This window comes from Microcebus murinus, chromosome 10 (genome assembly GCF_040939455.1).
Source record: "Microcebus murinus isolate Inina chromosome 10, M.murinus_Inina_mat1.0, whole genome shotgun sequence".
In the NCBI taxonomy this organism is placed as follows: Eukaryota; Metazoa; Chordata; class Mammalia; order Primates; family Cheirogaleidae; genus Microcebus; species Microcebus murinus.
Window position 1 is genome coordinate 884,745 of NC_134113.1, and position 20,019 is coordinate 904,763.

At 55.3% G+C, this 20,019-nt stretch overlaps 1 protein-coding gene across 8 annotated transcripts in view; it reads left to right on the forward strand.

The window, feature by feature from the left end:
• Positions 1-2,292: 2,292 nt before the first annotated feature.
• Positions 2,293-20,019, forward strand: part of BRD1 (bromodomain containing 1) — a 54,910-nt gene continuing 37,183 nt past the window's right edge. For 3 of the 8 annotated variants that reach the window (XR_012921353.1, XM_076006903.1, XM_076006904.1), the window contains exons 1-2: positions 2,293-2,664; positions 5,896-7,276. Coding sequence is in view for 6 of the 8 variants with exons in the window: in XM_076006903.1 (XP_075863018.1) it covers positions 5,910-7,276 (1,367 nt within the window). In the remaining 2 variants the exon portion in view is untranslated. Of the gene's footprint in view, positions 2,665-3,104; positions 7,277-20,019 lie in introns of those variants that run through there. The other 5 variants (XM_012789590.3, XR_012921352.1, XM_012789588.3 and 2 more) reach the window with 5 other exon arrangements.

A 20,019-nucleotide genomic window follows, 5' to 3' on the forward strand; every position in this document is an offset into this window, starting at 1 on the left:
TTTTCCACTCTGAGTTACCAACTGAATCTGAAGGCTTTTAAACTAGTCCCTTCACCCTTGGATTTCCAGATGTCACTCTGAGGTGTCTGTATGTGGACTTTCTTCTTCATTCCTGAGCATCACTTCCACTGTTTGAGAGGGAATCGTCCTGCCTCCCTCCTGCTCCGTGGGGAAGAGTTTCGCGTCCTTTCGTCGTCTCTTTGGTGAGACTGCCTTACTTCCGCTGTGCTGCGGGAGATCCTCGAGCTTGTTGGCTTGCGTCTGGTTTCCCCACGGTGGAGAAGAGAAGGGTGCGGTTCAGCTTGCTTGCCTTCCACTGCCGGCTGCCCTAGCACCCTTGGACTTGGAGAAATGGACATCTGTAGAGTGGAGGTGACATTTGCACCTGCTGGGCCTGGTGCAGGTGTGGTCAGGGCTCCAGTGCTGGGGCTGGGCCTGTCCCACCATGGCTGAAGGGTACGTCTGGAGGGAGTACCAGCTCCAAGGCGGGACCTTAGCTGTGGCCCTAACCCACCCTCTATCCAAGTCTTCACTTCACAACACATGCGCTGGGTGCAGTGGGGCGCGAGCATTGGCCAGGAAAAAGGCCTCTGGGGCTCTGGCCCCCACCTGGGACACGCGTGAACACGGCCGCCCCGCTCCCAGTAAGGCGTTTGGAGGAGCGTGTCGAGCAGTGGGCCTGTCCTGCCGGCCCGCGTGGAGGAAGGTCTCACCAGCTCAGAAGGGCCCGACTCTGTCCTGGGCTGGACAGCATCTCTTTCTGAGGGGCCTGCCCACACCGCTAGGGGCTCCTTCATCACCACCGTGCTAATCACAAGTCCTCGAAGGAAACCAAGGAAACATCTAGGCTTGTCCTCATCTTAAAACATCTTGGGACTTGGAGTGAAAATTGTCATGACACTACTGGATTTTTGAGTTTAAACAAAAGGCCGAAGTGGAAGCGGTCCCCTGAGTAAGACTCAGGTCTCTGAACTCCTACACATAGGGGCCTTTTCTAGAACCTTAAACGGTATCTGTTTTACCTTGAGCCCAGGTAGGGTGTTCAGGGCCTAATTACCCCCATCTTGGGTGTGTAACTTAAAGGAGGAGGTTCTGAGCTGGGGGTAACCCTCGGACTGGGCCGCCCCCATGCCTCACGACACCCTGCCCTCCTGTTCCCATCCAGTGCACTCTCCACTGTACCCTGCCCTGTACCCCCAGCCCTTCCAGTGTCCCCCCAGGGCCCCTACTCCAGGTCCCTCTGACCTCTTAGGTCCCCCACTCTCAGTACTGTCACTCTCCCTCATGGTCCCCCACTCCTCCACTCCCACCAGTGCCCCTAGGCGCCCTGACCCCCTCAGGGTTCCCCTGTTGGCCACTCAGGACCCCCCACTTCCATCTCCCTTCCTCCCTCAGGCCCCCCACTCCCATCTTCCTTCCTCCCTCAGGCCCCCCACTCCCATCCCCCTCCTCCCTCAGGCCCCCCACTCCCATCTTCCTTCCTCCCTCAGGCCCCCCACTCCCATCCCCCTCCTCCCTCAGGCCCCTCTCCCATCCCCCCTCCCTCAGCCCCTCCCACTCCCATCTCCCTCCCTCCCTCAGCCCCTCCCACTCCCATCTCCCTCCCTCCCTCAGGCCCCCCTCCCATCCCCCTCCCTCCCTCAGACCCCCTCCCATCCCCCTCCCTCCCTCAGGCTCCCCTCCCATCCCCCCTCCCTCAGGCCCCCCACTCCCATTCCCCTCCCTTCCTCAGACCCCCCATCCCCTTTCCTCCTTCAGGCCCCCCCTCCCACCGGTCCCCCACTCCCATGTCCCCTTCTCCCCAAAGGCCCCCTCCTCCCACAGCCTTCCTCGAGCCCCTCTACTACTCTCCCTACCTCAGGCCCCCTCCTCCCATTCCCCCCCTCAGGTCCCCCACTCCTGTCCCCCCACCTCCCCTCAGGCCCCCTCCTCCCTTTCCCCCCCTCAGGCCCCGCACTCCCGTCCCCATTCCCCCCCTCAGGCCCCTTCCTCCCGTTCCCCCCCTTAGGCCCCTTCCTCCCGTTCCCCCCCTCAGGCCCCTTCCTCCCGTTCCCCCCCTCAGGCCCCTTCCTCCCATTCCCCGCCTCGGGCCCCCCACTCTCGTCTCCCGTCCCCGCTCAAGCCTCTCAGTCCGGTTCCTCCTCCCCGCCGAAGACCCCGACTCCTGCCCCCCTCCCTCCGGCCCCGCAGAGCCCCCTCCCCCGCGCGCGGCCGAGGCGGCGGAGCCCGCGCGTCATGGCGGCGGCGGGCGGGGCGCGTCTCGCACGCAGCGCGCCGGGCGGAGCGCTCGCCGCATTGTTTGCTTCGCTGGGGAGCGAGAGAGCGACCCGGCCCGGGCGTCCTAGCCAGCCCCGCGCCCCGCGCCCGCCGCCTGCTGCCCGCCGCCCGAGCCCGCGCCCGCGCCCGCCGGCCGGGGCCCCCGAACCGGGCCTCCAGCCGGGCCCTGAGCCCGCGCCGCGCGAGCCGCCGCCCGAGAGCCCGCGGCCGCCGCAGCTGGGCCGGGAGCCGCCGCGGCCGACAGGAGCCCGCGCCCAGGAGCGGCGGCGGGGCCCGGCCTGCGCGGCCGTTGGCGGAGGAGCCGCGGGCGCCATTAGCGCCGCCTCGGCCGCGCCGGCCCCCGCGCCCGCCCGCCCGCCGGGCTCCCGCGGCCGCGGCGCCCCGAAGGTGAGTGGGCGGGGGCCGGCCGGGCGGGCAGCCTCCCCGCCGCCTCGTGGGCCGCCCGGCGCCGCCGCCGCCTCGGCCCGGCCTCTCGGGGTTGTGGTGCCGACGCCATGTTTGGCAGCGGCAGCGGCGGCGGCGGCTCCGCATTGTCCGCGGGCCGGGCGGGGAGGCGGGAGGCCGGGCGGGGAGGCTGGGAAACCGGCAAGACCGGGGAGACGGGAAGGCCGGGCGGGAGCCGGGCGGGGAGGCCGGGGAGGCGGCGGGGCCGGCCAAGCAGGAAGACCGGAGGCCGGCGGGGGGCGGGCGGCGGGGCCGGCGGGCGGGCGGGACTCGGGCCTGGAGCCGCCCGCCTGGGCCGCGGCGGAGCCGGACCGCGGCCGCAGGTCTCAGGCGGCGCCCGGGCCGGGTCCCGCCCGGAGCCCGCGCTCGGGGCCGGGGGAGCCTGTGCCGAGCTTGAGCCGCCGCCTTATGTAACTGGCGCGATTTGTGTGGAGAGGAGAAAGTCCCCATGAGCGGGGGACGTGCTGGGGAGGGTCGCCGGCAGCGCGGCGGGGCCCGGGAGTGGGTGAGTCCGGCTTCCCTGGGCCCTTTCATCAGAAGTAGCTTCCCTGAGGGGTGATTTACAGAAAGTACAACTCCTGTTGGTGTGCGTGGAGTTTCGACAAATTTATATACACCCAGAAACAACCCTTCCCTCCATTCGAGAACGTTCCCATCACCCCAGGAAGCTCCCCCCTGCCCGTCGTCAGGTATCCTACAGGTTTGGCATTAGGGCATTACTTAGTTACCTGGCTGGCACCTGCTCTGCCCAGCACTGTCCTGGCTGCCTACGGGAGAGGTGTGTCATTTTCCCAAGCACTTAACAGCGGTGAGAGTTTGATTGGCTCGTCCAAAGCCAGGCAGGAAATGAACTGATTTGAAAACGTAGCTGGTCATTATTGTGGCCCACAAAGCCTTTTAGGGTGTATTTAACAACGTTATTTGCGTGCCTTTTGCCCTTGCTGCTCCCTCCCTGTGGAGATGCTTGTCCCTGCACAGAGGGCTGGTCGGTGTAGGGAAATGATGCGGCAGAAGAGGTGGTTGGTCCCTGTGCCGGACAGTGCTGCTAAATTGCCCTCTTTCCCCGTCACAATTGCATTTTCAAATTACAGAGTTGCCGTGACCATTAAGTATCAGGTTAGATTCTTCCCCTTGTAGAAAATGGTTAGATAGAGAGCTTCAGTGCTCCCTGGGAGAGTGGGCTTTGAAGGGCTGGTTATAGTTAGAGCTCTTGGTACTTTGGTGTAGAGGGGAAAATTATATGTTTGTCTTTAATCTGATGAGTAACCAGCTGTTGCTTCTGCCCCACCTCAGTAATAACATGCAAAACTGTCCCTGGGTGTTTCAGGGTCCCCTCTGTGCAGGCTGCAGTGCTGACACCCTGGGGGCTGCACCCCCTCACCTCAGGGGGGATTGTAGGGCTGTTGCTAGAGGCCCAGGGCCAGCTGGGTGGTGGCTTTGCTGATGGCTCCCCTGGAATCCAGGGTTGAGGGGGCTCCTGCAGGGCCCTGAGATGCAGGTGAGTTGGGGCTTGGCTGGCCACATTTTCTCCCATGTTCCCCTTTATAGGGAGTTGCTAATTTCAACATAAACTATGAATTTTGTATGTGACTCAGAAAAAGGAAAACAATCTGAAGGGTCTGTCTTAAAAAGTGCACCTGGGATCTGCCAGGATTTCCTTTTAGAACTTTCCGAGTGAAGCCTGCTCTTGGAGGGCTTTTCCTGAAGACCAGTGGGTCAGTGTGCGGCTGTGAATCCAGGCTCCTGTGGGTGTCCCACTCGCCCCAGGGCCGAGGCCAGGCTTCCCTGACATGGCAAGGCCATATGCCACACTGGGCTGGGGGCTTCAGTGAGTCACTCTTAAAAAATCATTTTACTCCTTGTCAGTAAAAAGTGGTTGTTTGGAGGGAGGAGCTGAGGTGTCCTCATTGTTGCTGCCTAAGGTGCTGTCTTGGTGGGTGGTGGTCCCGAGTTGGCAGGTCTTCACGTGAAGTTCCTAGACAGCAAGCCACTCCAGGGAAAACTGAAAATAGACGTAGTCAGTGGTGTTCAGACAGTGGAGGTCTCCGGCACAAGGAGGTGGTATAGGCTGTTAGCTCACTGGTTTTGCCCAATTCTGAAAAGGGCACATTCTCATAGATCTCCGTGGCTAGGTTTTCAGGCATCTGAGCCAGTGCTGGCCACCTTCATAGCTGGGAGCTCTGCGGGCAGTGTGGGGCTCCTGGGGGCTGGGCCCTCACTGTGGAGCAAGAGCGGAACATCTTACCTCCAGGAGTGCCAGGAAGAGAGCAGAGGTGCCCTTTGGTGTGTTGCACGTCTCTGGGTTTGTTTTGAGGAGGACATGGTCAGCACAGTGGTCAAGCCAGGGCTGAGGAATGCCCTTGAGGGGAAGAGGCAAGCAGGCCTGGCCTGTGAGGATTCCTTGGTGGCCACTGCTAAGAAACTGGGTTGGGTCCTGTTGGGGCAGAGATACCGCTCGAGACCAGTACAGGGCTTGGTCCTGGTGCGGCTGGTGGCCCGGGCCTTGGTGTGCGTGTGGAGGATGTGTTCACTGAGAGGATGTGCAGGATGTGGTCTGTTTCTCCCTCCTTGCTTGTTGGCCTGGCAGGAATGCTGCAGAGACTGTGCGCTGGGGCTCGCAGGGGCACTCCCCTGGGTCGCAGTGGGGAGGGTAAAGAGTGGGTTTAGGGGGAGTGTTTGATGGAACCAAGTAGCCGCTGAGTGTGCCTGCCTTACGGGCACAGCCCTGTGTGTGAGCTTCCTGGAGGTCAGACTTTCTGCATGCCAGGAAAGCAGCCTTGCGATGGTGGGTTTAGGCTAGGACCCCTACTCTGGAGGGGTGTTGCTGTTGGCTGCGTAGCCTGTTGGCGTGAAATCGAAAGATGACTGGTGAGTGGTGGGGTCCTGGTGCCCTGCAGGGACTCCGGTCAGCAGAGGCCCGATGGCTGCTTGCTCCTCTGGTCCTGGGGTCACTCTGAGGCCTGACAATGGTGCACTGCCAGAGTGTTGCTGGGTATGATCGTGAGTCCTGGGATGAGTGGCTCTCAAAACCTCAGAAATATGTTTGTTGGCTGTGAGTTTCGGTTTGATTGAGCCATGAGATGATTCGTTGCCTCTGCCCAAGTGTAGTTTTGTGGTTTTATCAAGTCTTTGTCACCCTGACCGGAATTAACTCTATCTTTGACTTTATTTTAGGTAATCATTACCAAATGAGGAGGAAAGGACGATGTCATCGAGGCTCTGCAGCAAGGCACCCCTCTTCCCCGTGCAGTGTTAAACATTCCCCCACTCGAGAAACATTAACGTACGCTCAAGCTCAGAGGATGGTTGAGATAGAGATTGAAGGGCGCTTGCATAGGATCAGTATTTTTGATCCCCTGGAGATCATATTAGAAGATGACCTCACTGCTCAAGAAATGAGTGAATGCAACAGCAATAAGGAAAATAGTGAGAGGCCGCCTGTTTGCTTAAGAACTAAGCGTCACAAAAACAACCGAGTCAAAAAGAAAAACGAAGCCCTCCCCAGTGCCCACGGCACACCGGCCTCGGCCAGCGCCCTCCCCGAGCCCAAGGTGCGCATCGTGGAGTACAGCCCTCCTTCCGCCCCCAGGAGGCCTCCCGTGTATTACAAATTCATCGAGAAGTCGGCTGAGGAGCTGGACAACGAGGTGGAGTATGACATGGACGAGGAGGACTACGCCTGGCTCGAGATCGTCAACGAGAAGCGCAAAGGCGACTGTGTCTCTGCGGTGTCGCAGAGCATGTTTGAGTTCCTGATGGACCGTTTTGAGAAGGAGTCGTACTGTGAGAACCAGAAGCAGGGTGAGCAGCAGTCTCTGATCGACGAGGACGCCGTGTGCTGCATCTGCATGGACGGGGAGTGTCAGAACAGCAACGTCATCCTCTTCTGCGACATGTGCAACCTGGCCGTGCACCAGGAGTGCTACGGGGTGCCCTACATCCCCGAGGGCCAGTGGCTCTGCCGCCATTGCCTGCAGTCCCGGGCCCGGCCGGCCGACTGCGTGCTGTGCCCCAACAAGGGCGGTGCCTTCAAAAAGACAGACGATGACCGCTGGGGCCACGTGGTATGTGCCCTGTGGATCCCGGAGGTTGGCTTTGCCAACACAGTGTTCATCGAGCCCATCGATGGCGTGAGGAACATCCCCCCAGCCCGGTGGAAACTGACGTGCTACCTCTGTAAGCAGAAGGGCGTGGGCGCCTGCATCCAGTGCCACAAGGCAAACTGCTACACGGCCTTCCACGTGACGTGCGCCCAGCGGGCCGGCCTCTACATGAAGATGGAGCCCGTGAAGGAGCTGAGTGGTGGCAGCACCACCTTCTCTGTCAGGAAGACCGCCTACTGTGACGTACACACGCCTCCGGGCTGCACCCGGAGGCCGCTGAACATTTACGGGGATGTTGAGATGAAGAACGGTGTTTGTCGGAAAGACAGCTCAGTCAAAGCAGTCAGGTCCGCATCCAAGGTCAGGAAGAAAGCAAAAAAGGCTAAGAAGGCGCTGGCCGAGCCGTGCGCCGTCCTGCCGGCCGTGTGTGCTCCGTACATTCCTCCGCAGAGGTAAGCGCGTGCAGGCGGGGGTGGAGGACCGGCCCAGAGTGGGGGACTCAGGGAAGACTGGGCAGGCCTACAGGGAGCCACGCTAGGTCCTCACCGCGTTTCCTGTTCATGAAGCTCCCCGAAGATGTTCCCTGAAGATGTGGTCCTGTGCGTTTACCACACCTCTCGGGGGCACAGGCGTTGTGAGAGGTTTTAGTCTCAGATTGTGACAGTTTATGGTTTCCTTGATGCCCACATCGGCCCCCAGGGTAGGCCAGACACAGTCATGGCCACTGCAGCCACGCTGGCGCTCGCCTCCAGGGTCCAGCGTCCCAGTTCTGTTGCCATCTTTACCACGATAAAATGCTATTCCTTGCCTTCCCCTCAAACAAATTTTGGAAACTTGTAGGATTTTTAAAAAGTAATTTGGAAAGTCCTGAAGTCCTGTAGCTCAGTGAGACAGGAGCTGAGGTGGAGATCAGTACGACTAGGAGCCTCGGCGAGGGAGGTGGTGGCCTCCTTCCTGCTTGGTTGCACCCTTCTCATGTCTCTGATGATCTCCTTAGTCGTGCAGGCGTTGTCTGTCTGTGTAAGGCCCTCGGACCTAGAGCATGCGTCAGGAGTGGCGCGAGTCGGGGTGCTTGCCGTGGGCAGGCCCGCCTCACTCTGGTGTGTGACCAGGGGCCACCATTACTAAGCTACCTTGGGTCTGTTCCCATCTCTTAACTTTTGTCCTCGTTGGCCTGTTCCTTTTAACCACTGACTTGCTCTTTCTGTTTTATTACCTTTAAAAATACTCCTCGCCTTTTTAAGACTATGAGGTAAATGACGATGAATTTTCACACCAGAGCCTGCGAGTGCCAAGTAAACACTCCCTTTCCAGGTTAACCAGCTCCTCTTCTATCCACTGGAACACTTCCTTAATGCTTGAGAAAGTGACACACTTTACATGTGGGATGTGGAACTTTAAAATAGTTTTGTCCAATAAGTAAAGCCTCGAGATGGACTAAAGATGGAAAGGGCGTCTGCCCCTGAGACCAGTTTGTGTGGTATCCGTTGTTACAGCGATCATTTGGTAATTTTAAGTGATTTGCTTATTAATAAGATTGTACTTATTTTACGAATTGAGTAGATGACAGACTTTTCAGGATATTTTTGTGATTAAAGAGTAAAAATTGCCAAGCATGGTGGCGCACACTCATGATCCCAGCATTCTGGGAGGCTGAGGTGGGAGGATCACTTGAGGCCAGGAGTTGTAGGTTGCAGTGAGCTGTGATGACACCACTGCACTCCAGCTGGGGCAACAGAATCTCAAAAAAAAAAAATACAAATTGTCTCGAACATTTTTTTTTTTTTTTTGAGACAGAGTCTCGCTTTGTTGCCCAGGCTAGAGTGAGTGCCGTGGCGTCAGCCTAGCTCACAGCAACCTCAAACTCCTGGGCTCAAGCAATCCTCCTGCCTCAGCCTCCCGAGTAGCTGGGACTACAGGCACGCGCCACCATGCCCGGCTAATTTTTTCTAGATATATTAGTTGGCCAATTAATTTCTTTCTATTTTTATAGTCGAGACAGGGTCTGGCTCAGGCTGGTTTTGAACTCCTGACCTTGAGCAATCCGCCCACCTCGGCCTCCCAGAGTGCTAGGATTACAAGCGTGAGCCACCACGCCCGGCCTCTCGAACATATTGAATATTAACCTTTTGTATCGTTTCCCTGTACAGATGCTCCTTGACTTTGGTGGGGTTAGAGCCCGATAAACCCATCCCATTGTAAGTTGAAAATATCCTAAGTTGAAAATGAGTTTAATGCACCTACCCTACTTAACATCATTGCTTAGCCTACCCTACCTTAGATGTGCTCAGAACACTTACATTAGCCCACAGTTGGGCAAACCATCTAACACAAAGCTTATTTTATAGTAAAGTGTTGAAAATCTCACATAATTTATTGACTACTGAAAGTGAAAAACAGAATGGTTGTATGGGTACTGAAAGTACAGTTTCTACTGAGTTTTTATGGCTTTTGTACCATTGTAAAGTCAAAAAGTTAAATTGAACCATCATTGAATTGGGGTCTGTACATTTGTGACTTGGAATAATTCATACTTCGAGACACGTGATCAGATGATAGAGTTGGGTGTTATTGTGTCACAATTTTACAGCAAGCTCACTAGCCAGCTGTGAGCATGGTGAGGTTTGTCACTTGGAAGATGGGTTTTATCCCAAGAGGAGTGAGCACTGACTTTGTATTAAGAATTAGAAGTTTAAAATGATATCTGTAAATGTTATTTTATTTTGCTTTTTTCCTCAACATGAAATCTAGTTTCTTTTCATGTACTCGCTACAGAATCAGTAAATTCAGAGAAAATGAACAAAAAGTGCTCAGAATGTTTCTCATTCACAGAAAACAGAAAGCCTCTGTCAAAACTAAGGTGTCTGTCTTTGCAAATCAACCTGACCAAACATTGGTTTTTTTTTGAGTCAGAGTCTCGGTCTGTCACTCTGGGTAGAAGAGTGCAGTGACATCATCATAGCTTCCTGCAACCTCCAACTCCTGGTCTCAAGCCATCCTCCCACCTTGGCCTCCCAGAGTGATGGGATTATAGGCGTGAGCCACCGCACCCTGCCCAACCTGAGACTTTGTAAAAGATGGTTTCACTTGGATTTTTACTTATGAATCAAAAAGTGTAAGGATTTATATCAAAAGCTTCTAAGAGGCCTAAAAATTTCAGCTTTACTGAAATTGAAGCAAATGAAACAAAAAATGTGATCTAACAAATTGAAAAGCCAAAAGTCTATATAAAGTATTTCCTTTTCTGTGGCCGGCACTGGGCGAGGTGAGCACCTGCTCCAGGTGAAGGCAGGGCCTGGCTGGGCTCCCTTGCCCCACCTGTGGTTCCTGGTGTTGGGTGGGCAGCACATTTGCAGAGGGAGCCTTTGCGAGTGGGAAACACGGGCATGGGAGGGGCCTGCCTTGGCCAGGGGCGATTGAGAAGACTTTTGCTCTGAACCTGAATATTTCAAAGCAGGTGGTGTAGCTAAACCACTTACTAAAGGTACAGTCTGGCCTATGTTCATTTTTTCCCTTTTCCTAATTTAGGGATAAACTGTTATTTCAGCTTTGAGTAGAGATGAAAGAAGCGTACCTGGACAGGTGTTCTTTTTTTTTTTTTTTTTTTTTGAGACAGAGTCTCACTTTGTTGCCCAGGCTAGAGTGAGTGCCGTGGCATTAGCCTGGCTCACAGCAACCTCAATCTCCGGGGCTCAGCGATCCTACTGCCTCAGCCTCCCGAGTAGCTGGGACTACAAGCATGCGCCACCATGCCCGGCTAATTTTTTGTATATATATTTTTAGTTGGTCAATTAATTTATTTCTATTTTTGGTAGAGACGGGGTCTCGCTCAGGCTGGTTTCGAACTCCTGACCTTGAGCAATCCGCCCGCCTCGGCCTCCCAAAGTGCTAGGATTACAGGCGTGAGCCACCACGCCCGGCCTGGACAGGTGTTCTTACCCCAGTTTTTACACTCATGGTTTCCCAGAGTCTCTGGAAGACCCCGGTGTTTGCCACCGAGAAAGAGCTCCCACCACCACCCTTGGCTTGCATGCTGCGTGGTGTTGGTCCCTTCTCCTGGTCCCCACCTTGTCTGTCCCACCTGTTGTGAGGGGCAGGCCCTCAGCGTGCTGGGTGTGGTCAGAGGCCAGGGCTCATTGGCTGCTGCCGGAAGCCAGTTTGCAGTCCAGCTATGGCCCTAGATGCAGCTGACTGGGCAGCCCCATGCTTAGGCCCGGGGCGCCACCCTGGGGTCATGCAGAAGGCCTGAGCCGGGCGTCTGAGTTGTGTGTAGATTGCAGTGAAGCTTCTGGATGCTCACCCTTGGTGGGGATGCTGGGCTGTGCAGTTTAGGCTGTGCACTAACCATGGCCTCTGGACCTTCTAGGGCGTCTGTCGCAGCAGGATGCTCCAGGTCAGCTCGGGAGCCGGCTGGTCACTCTGGAAGGAGGGGTGTGGCCCATCTGAACCACATTGTTGTTTTGGAGATTGAGAAAGAGATGACCCCTTACTCCCTGTGGAGACAACAAAATCTACTTTCAGGGACTGTGACTGCTTTTGGTGGTTTAAGAAATTAGGTTTTCAAGTGAGAAAGACAATTCTAAGGTCATGTAGTCTGTTCTTAATGAGAAGGGGGACAGTATGTCTAACTTTTTAGTATTTTTAAACACCAAAGATTGCTTTTTATTTCCCGTAGTGATGGTCTGAGAAGTGGACATTCTGGAACTCTCTTGGGATCACTGCCAGGGCTCTCTCTGGTGTGTGGTGTGGGCTGACCGTGGGCAGCCCTCTAGGGCCCTCACCTGGGCTCAGACAGTGGTCGCTCAGCCTGTCCCACATGGTTCCAGTGTCTCAGAGTGGGGCCCATTCATTTCTGTCTTCCTTCCCTTACATACTTCTACTAAGAAAAAGTTTTCCGACAGAGAAATAGGCATTTAAAATTGAGGAAGTTTCCAGGTTGGGAGAGGAAGAAAAGAGAAAAAAATTGGGGAAGTCATGTGAAGGAAAGTCTAAAGAAGAAAGAAAATTCTCTTTCCCCGCCCTTTTTTTTCCTTCCAAGAAAAATTGGCCTCAGTGTGTGCACCTGCGTCTGTGTTTCTGTCCCCTTCAGACCGATTCCCATGGCATCCGGTCTGCTGCTCAGCCGCAGGTGCGCTTGGCGTGGGGCGCACCCTCTGACCGAGCATGCGTCGAGGTGGCGTGTGGGTGGGTGGCGTGTAGGTTATGCAGTGCAGCTGCCTGAGTGGCAGGGGTGCTACCTGGTAGCCTTCGGGGTCCAGTCCTCAGGGCAGTGTGTCAGTAGCAGGGGCCTCTGTCCGGCCACCAGGGAGGCTCTGAAATGGAGTGGGATGTTCGCAGTCATCCCACTGAACAGAGTGAGTTTATGCTTGTTGAATATGACAATAAAAAGCTCCGGCTTGTGTTTTATATCTTTTTCTCCATGTTTCTGGCAGTTAGTTTTATAGAAGTTTTGATCTGCCATGCATTGGCAGAACGGTGGGGTGCTGGCTGTGTCCTCCTGGGTGGAAGTCTTGCCCTGGACCCCTTGGCGTGGTCCGTGGGCTTGCTCCTGTGGACGGGCTGGCAGGCGTCTCAGGAGCCCCACGGCTGCAGGTGGCAGCTCTGCCTGTGCTCGGCTGTGGAAGCAGCCTGTGCTGGGTCTGAAATCATGGCTGTTTTGGAAGGAAGCACCAAGACAAATCGAAAAGTAAGAGCTGCAAGTTTCGAAATGCTGTCATGTGGACAGGCAGGGCCAGTGCCATGCCTCCTGCCAACCTCCCCTCTCTGGTCGCTTGGACAGGTGACCGAAGCCGCCTTTAGAGAGACCACCATCCTGAGTGCCACCCGACGACATGCCGCCCCCATTCCCGCCTGCTGAGCCTTTGCCGGTGTCTTCGTTTCAGTGAGACCATGGCACGGGGCGAGCGGGCACCTCGCTGTGGAGCCCCTCCCGGCACAGGACGGGCGTCTGTCCTCCAGCTCCACCCTCTCCTCGTGAGGTGAGGCGCACCACGTCTGGGGAGCAGATCGCCATGGATTGAAGGAGCTGAAGCAAATAAAAATAGTGCTGGGAAGAAAGTCTGGGTGCTCAAGGGGCGGACGTCTCACCGCTTAGTTCTCCTGGACTCTTCTACAAGACGTGTGCATTCATCGAACTAAGATCGGTGTCCAGAGTGCGGCGCTGTGGGCTGCCAGCCAGTCACCAGACATCGGGAAGGCTCCGCCACCTCGGACGCCAACTCCTCACCCTCACCCGGGCCTTGCAGGGTGCCGTCCCCCCTGGGCTGCGGTCTCTTCCCAGGTGCGCACCGAGGGGTCTCAGGAGCGGGGAGACTCCGCCAGCATGGCTGACTTTTACCGTTTCTGTTCGCTTTCACCTTTTGGCAGAGATGGAGCTGAGCAGTTATTTGAACCTAACTTTGCATGTTGTCACCACAGAGTGTCCCGCTGCACCCCCTGCGCTCGCCCCTGACGTGACTGCTGGGGCGAGGCTTGTTTGCAGCACGCCCGAGGCCATGCGTGTCCTGAGAGCCCCTCGAGGACGCCCACGGGCACGTGCTGAGACCCAGCTTGGGTGGTGGGCTTGATCTTTAGTTTTTAGTTGGATGGAAATAACTTCAAATTCACGCAATGTTGCAGAAATAGGAGAATGCAGAACACGCAAAGGGCTCTTAACAGAATCACCTGTCACTGACGTTTTATCCCACATGTGCGCTTTGCACACGCGTGTGGCCCTTGCTGACATGTGTGGGGCATGTCTCCAGTCACAGGCAGGGCACCCTGGCAGTGAGCAGGAGGGACCAGAGCACCTTCTGTAGCCTTCCCCTCTTCCCACCTGGGACCTAGGCCGCCTGCTGCCGGTGGCAGTCCAATTTTGTTCTTGAGCCTCTCACATCTGGCTGTTTCCGGAGCTTTGTCTGCTGTGACGCTCGTGTTTTTGAAGGAGACAGCCCTTCCCCCTCCTTGGTATACATTGTTCTTCATTTTTGGCTTGTCTGGTGTTTTCACGCGGCTCACTGAGGTCGTGTGGGTATGGAGTGGGCGCCGTGTGTCTCCCTCACTTGGCTCGGTGTCTCTGCTCTCTGAGTTCCGGTGGCCTGGGGAGATTCAGGACCGTGGTCCCTGCTGCTCGGAGTCAGCCCGGACTGAGTGTGGTTGCTGCTTTGTCAGGCTTTCCAGAAAGGTTTAGAAAAGCAGCGACCGCCTCCGGCTTCTCTGCCCAGGTCTGTCCCTTGTCCTGTGCTTGTGCGGGTCTGCCGGTCGGTGGTGTGGGCCAGGAAGGCCCGCTTCCAGAGCCGTCTCCCCAGCAGGGCACGGGCAGGCGGGGAGGTCTGCGTGTCTGGGCGGTTGCTTCTCACCAGCTGCGGGGAGGGGTCCAGGCCCGCAGCGCAGGGGGTCTGCAACGTTCGGACTCTGCCAGGCTGGGCTGTCACCTGCGGTCTCGGTTCCTCGTCGGTTGCCTGTGGTGAGAGCCCTGCGGCAGCTGGTGGGGGCACCGAGCCTGCCCGCCACCTCTTGGTAAGCGTGGCTGCCGCGGTGATGCCGAGGACCGCGTGGACGTCTCTGCGTGGACCAGAAGAAGTGAGCTTGTGGTCTGGCACACACGAGCGGTCCACAGCCAGAGGCAGACTCCGGGCTATTCAGGCTTCGAGGGCAAAACCTGACATCCTGCGGGAAGAGACGGCGCGTGACCCGAAGCGAGTCCTGTGCAGAGCGGGGATCCGATGGGGCTGGAGCCCTGGAGAGGAATGAGGACCGTCCCGAGACCCCACCGCCTGGGAGTGGCTTCTGGGGACATCACGAGAGCTTTCGCCAGTCCGTGCACGTGTGTAGGTAGAAATGGTTTTTAATGGCGTTTTTCTACTTTTTATGATTTTTATATACAAAGCTTTAAAATAAACTAGAGATTAGCATACTCAGTTACCAGATGTAACAGTTTTTTAAAAGAACAGTAATAATTGAAACCCACATCACTGCTGGGCCCTTCCAGCTCGGCAGCCCATCTCGTCCTCGTCCATTTGGGCTGCGGTCACCTCACCTGTGACTTCCTGGTTTTCCTGCATGTGCGCACACACAGCCACTCCCTCCTGGGCATGCTCCTTGTCGCTGTCTCCGCGGCTCTAACGTGTCCAGACATCCGTGAGTCCAGCATGTGCAGAAAGTGGGTGTCCCTGGTGATGGGTGGGTGGCACCCCCGCCACCTTGTGCACCGTGCGACTTGTGCACCTGCCGGCCTTGTGCACCGTGCGGCTTGTTCCCTTGGGTTGGCTTATTGTTTCATTTTTCCTGATACCTTCAACAATTCTTTTTTCATTGTGAGTCTTTAAAATAGCAAGAAGTCCCCAGTTCTTTGACTCAGCGTCAAACGTCCACACCTGGCCAGTCTTCCCTCACCTGCTCCTGCCTTTCCTTGTTGGAAGCGCGTCCCAGTGTGCGGTTCCATCCATAAGTGTGGCAGCGTGTGACAAGTCTTAGAAACAACCGCAGTTTTATGGCGTCCGGCAAACTGGACTGCTAGTTTCCCTTTACTAGCCAGGGTTACCAGGTTACCCAGGCTGTGCGAATCTTGGGTCTGGTTTAAGACACCCGCCCTCACTTGAGCTCTTGGAGCTTCCCTCGCGCTCCCCCACTCCCTCGTCCTCCTGGCCTTGACTGTGGGCGGCGTGAGCTGGGTCTGATTCATGAGCTCCCGCACATGACGACATGTGGGTTGTGGTGCCCGCAGGGCCAGCCCGACCGTCGGGCTGCTGGTGGGAGCCCATCCCTGGACCTCTCTTTAGCGCTCTGTGCGGGCTGCGGGGCTTCCTGTCGTGCGCACCGCAGCCTCCCACCGCAACCTCCCACCGCAGCCTCCAGGCGCACGCCGAGTCTTCCTGTGTCACGATGACATTCATGATTTTCTCCATAAAAATCTATCAGGTTTATTTCTAGGTAACTTGTTTTGTTAACTTAATCTTTTTAAAAAAAATTGACCTTTTTTTTTTTTAGCTGTTTATATAGATGCAAGTGTTTGTTTTTGTTTTAGAGTGGCATAATACACTGCAGGAGTCTCTTGGATTTTTGAGCACAGTATCTGTGAAAAATAACAGTTTGGGTGGACTTTTTAAATCCTTCTGTTTTTCTTTCTCAGAACTGAGCTCGGACTAGGCCTGCTGGCCTGGGGTTCGTCTGAAGGGTGACAGCGCCGTCCTTGCCTTGGGGCTGGCGGTTTGAAGGGGTCGCCACTGGGCTTCCGGTTCACTGTGCTGCTTGTGTAGGACTTTTATGAATGCGCTTTTATTTCTGCCTCTCCAGTGGTTTTTAATATTAATGTATTTTTAATTTTTGAATAATTTGTTTTTGAAAGGAATTTTTAACACATTAGCGCTGTAGATTTTAGTATATTTAAGAACTGATAGTTTGATGGATACATACCGAATGACGTGTGCACCATTGATGTAGATAACGGCACCAAAGGGCGCCATGGCGCTACCCACAGCTCAGAGCAGGAGACCCGCCCCCTTGCCTCCTGCCCCGCCTACTTCTGCCAGCGGGAGGATTTTGCTGGTTTTTTTGTTTGTTCAACAGCTTTTCTGAGATACGAAGTTGTCACCCCCCCCACCGTGGTTTTGCTTTCCAAGTTCTCAGTTACCTGTGGTCAGTTGTGGTCTGAAAATTTTAAATGGAGAATTTCAGAAACAAGGAATTGGGAAGTTTTAAATTGCATGCCGTTCTGAGTGGTGTGACGGAATCTGACGTCGTCCTGCTCACCTGGGATGTGGGTCATCACCCGCCCAGGGGCGTAGATGCTCCCTGCCTGCCGGTCACTTAGTGGCTGGTACTGACAACCCTGTCAGCGTTTGGTGCTGTAAGAGTACACGTCAGTGGCTTTCAGTGTGTTCAGAGAGCGGTGCGTTTATCACCACAACCAGTTGTAGAACGTTTGCATCACCCCGGAAGGAAACCCCATACCCCATAACCACCGCCCCCCTACCTCCCACCTTCCCGCCTCTGGCAGCCACTGATCTGCTTTCTGTCCCCGTGGATTTGCCTGGTCTGGGCATTCATGCTGATGGAGTCATGCAGCGTTTGTGACTGATTTCTTGAGCTTAGCACGTTTTCAAGGTCCATCCGTGGAGTCCGTCGTGTGGCATCTGTCAGTGCTTCATGCCTGGGTAGGGCTGAGTGAGGTTCCGCTGTACGGATGGACCGCATTTAAAAAATTCTACTCATTTCTTGGTGGATGTTTGGGCTGTTTCTACTTTTTGGTTATTACTAAATGATGCTGCTCTGAACATTGGTGTAATAGTTTTAGGCGAATGTGTGTTTTCATTTCTTTTGGATACAGTCCTGGGAGTGGAGTTGCTGGGCGGAAGGGCAGCTCTGTGGTTCCCGAGGCAGCTGCGCCATGTGGTGTCTCCCGTGGCCGTCCTGCGCCGCAGAGCGGTCACTCGTGTGGTTTCGATTTGAGGTTCCCTGATGGCCAAGATGTTGAGCTTCTTTATGTGCACACTGACCTGGCCGTTTGGTGTCTCCTTTGGAGAAAAGTCTTTTCAGAGCCTTTGCCATTTTTTCATTGTCAACTACTTCTTGTTGTAAGAGTTCTTTATATTTTCTGGCTGCTGGACTCACTAAGACATGCGATTTGCAGATGTTTCCACCCATTCTGTGGGTTGTCTTTTCATCTTATTTATGATGTCCTTTGAAGCACAGAAGCCTTTAGTTCTGATGGAGTCCAGCTCACCAGTCCCTCTGGTTGGTCATGCTTGTGTCGTGTCCAAGAAGGCTTTGCCCAGCCCGGGTCATCGAACGGGCGCTTCCGCACTTGGGCGGAGCGTTCAGGCTTGGCGGCCCGTCTTGCCGGGGCTCTCCCGGGCTCGCAGAGCCTCGGCTGTCTGAGCGCACACCACTTCCTCTTCCATCCTCACAGGAGCGACTGTGTGTTTAGGGTGTGAGCGTGGGGCACAGCTGTCGGTGGGCCGGCTCGGGTCAGAGCACCCGCCCTCTCCTCGGCCACGTGCCGTGCCGCCAACACCTCCGCCAGGCCGTGCTCCTGAGGCTCCGCGGCCTCACCAGTGCGGTGTGTTGTCTGACTCGTAAGTTTGCTAGCCTGGTGGGGCTAAGTGGCATTTCACTGTGGCCCTAACAGCATTTCCTGGGACACAGAAAGGATGCTCAGCTTTTCGTGGATTCACAAGCTGTTGGTGTCCTGTGGTTTCTGCGGGTGGCTGTCTTGCCTCTGTGAGCCAGCCTGGCTGTGACATGGGTCGCGGCCGGAGCCAGGCAGGTGGGTTAGCCTCCTGGCCTGGCAGGCCGCTTGCCTGTTCTGTGACCATTCTGGGCCTCAGCGTCCCTGTCTGTGAGTGGAGGTCGTGGTGGCACCTCCTCTGGGTGGCGTGAAGCGTAGCTCAAGGACGGCTGCTCAGGGAGCCACGCCTGCCCCTTGGACACGGTGCTGCTGATGTGGCCTTGCAGCACCTTGTTAGGGTTGTGTCTTTTAAAGACAATTTAAAATTTCAGTCTGATTCCTGGTGTTTTATTTTATGGTTAGTGCTTGTCATACCTTGTTTAACCACTTCAGTACGGTGCTCACCGGCCGTGAAACCTCGCCCACAGCCTGCACTCACAGTCCGCAGGACAGTCTGTGCTGTGCATTGACGGCGAGTCTGTTTTGCTCCTGTGTGATGAGGAAAGCTTGAAAGCACTGAAAGCTTGTTTTACTTTACAGGCAGCTTTACTTGTCATGTGTATCAGAATAGGTAACATATATTATGTTTTTATTATGTTATTTTTAAATGTTCACAATTTTATTTTGATAAATTAAGAATTAGAAAAGTCATATCACGGCTGTCGGCTAAAGCGACGCTCGGCTGTGCGCCTTCATATCACGGCTGTCAGCTAAAGTCGCTGTGCGCGTTCATCTGTGGCTGTCGACTGTAGTCGACGTTCATACCAAAGTGGTTAATCCTTCTCTGAGGGCTGGAAGATTTTCTGCTAAAGCTTTTGTTTGGCCCCTCCCTCCTCTGCCTCCCCCTCCCCTGGCCTTGCTGACCATCTGGTACCTGGCGTCTCTGCCACACCTGCCTCCCAGGGGAGTGGAAGCCCCTGGGCTGGGGTCTCTGCTCCCTCCTGCAAGGTCCCGATGTCTCAACCCTGCCATGGGAAGTGCCCAGGAGTCGCTGTTAGTAGAAATCGCTCACATTCAAGTCTTCAGTCCCCTTGGGGGCAGGGTTGTGAGGAGGTAAGAGGACAGTTTTATTTTTTACTGTGCTTTGACATTTGTTTAGTGTCATTCACTGAGCAGTTTCTTTGCTCCCTCGTATCCCCAACCTCCCAGTTCCCCGTGCCCACGGAGGCCGGCACCGCGCCCTGCACGTGCTGTCTGAGCAGCGTCCTGCCACCGAGTGTTCAGGTGTGTGGCGGGTGTGGACCTGGGCTCTTAGTTACGAATTTTGGAGATATTTTGTCAGCTTTCTTGACAAACCCTCTTGGGGATTTGGAAATTCCATGGACTCTGCAGGCCAATTTGATATGATTTACGTATTTACAGTGTTTTGTCTTTCTCTAACACTGTTTCAATCTCAGCATCTCCACGTGGACTCTCTGCATCGTCCTCCAGCAGTGTTGCGACTTCCCCGCTGTTGGCACATTCCTAGAACGCCCCTGCAGCCTAGGGACCCTCCTCCTGCTGTCTTGTCTCTCAGTTTGAGACGGGGAGAGGTCTGTTTGCAGACTTTGCAGTGTGGAGACCATGCTGTGTTCCTGGGATCAGCCCCCCTTGGTCAGGTGTGTCCTGAGTCACCTGGTCTGCTGGCTTTGTCTCGCAAGCGCTGCCTGCCTCCCACCCGTCCCGCAGTGTTGGGACCCTGGCCTCGCCAGGAGCTGGGCTGCGTCCCCTGTCTGTCCAGCCGTGGGCGTGAGTCTGGCTGGCAGACGTTGCGTGGTCACCCTCCTCTACAGCGCCATCTCTTCCTTTGTTCTTTTGGGGGGTGGGCGTAGATTTTAAATTATTGATTCTGTTTCTCAATTTTGGCAAATTACATTTTTCTGTAGATTTGTTTTAAAATGTAAGCTTTCAGATTTATTAGTATAAAGATATTTGTGATACTAATTTTTAATTGGATTTCTTTTTAAAAATTTTTTTCCCATTTCTAACATTGTTTTTGTCTTCTCTCTTTCTTGATTAATGCTTACCAAAGTTTACTAGTCTTTTCAGAGAACAGCGTTTGGTTTTATT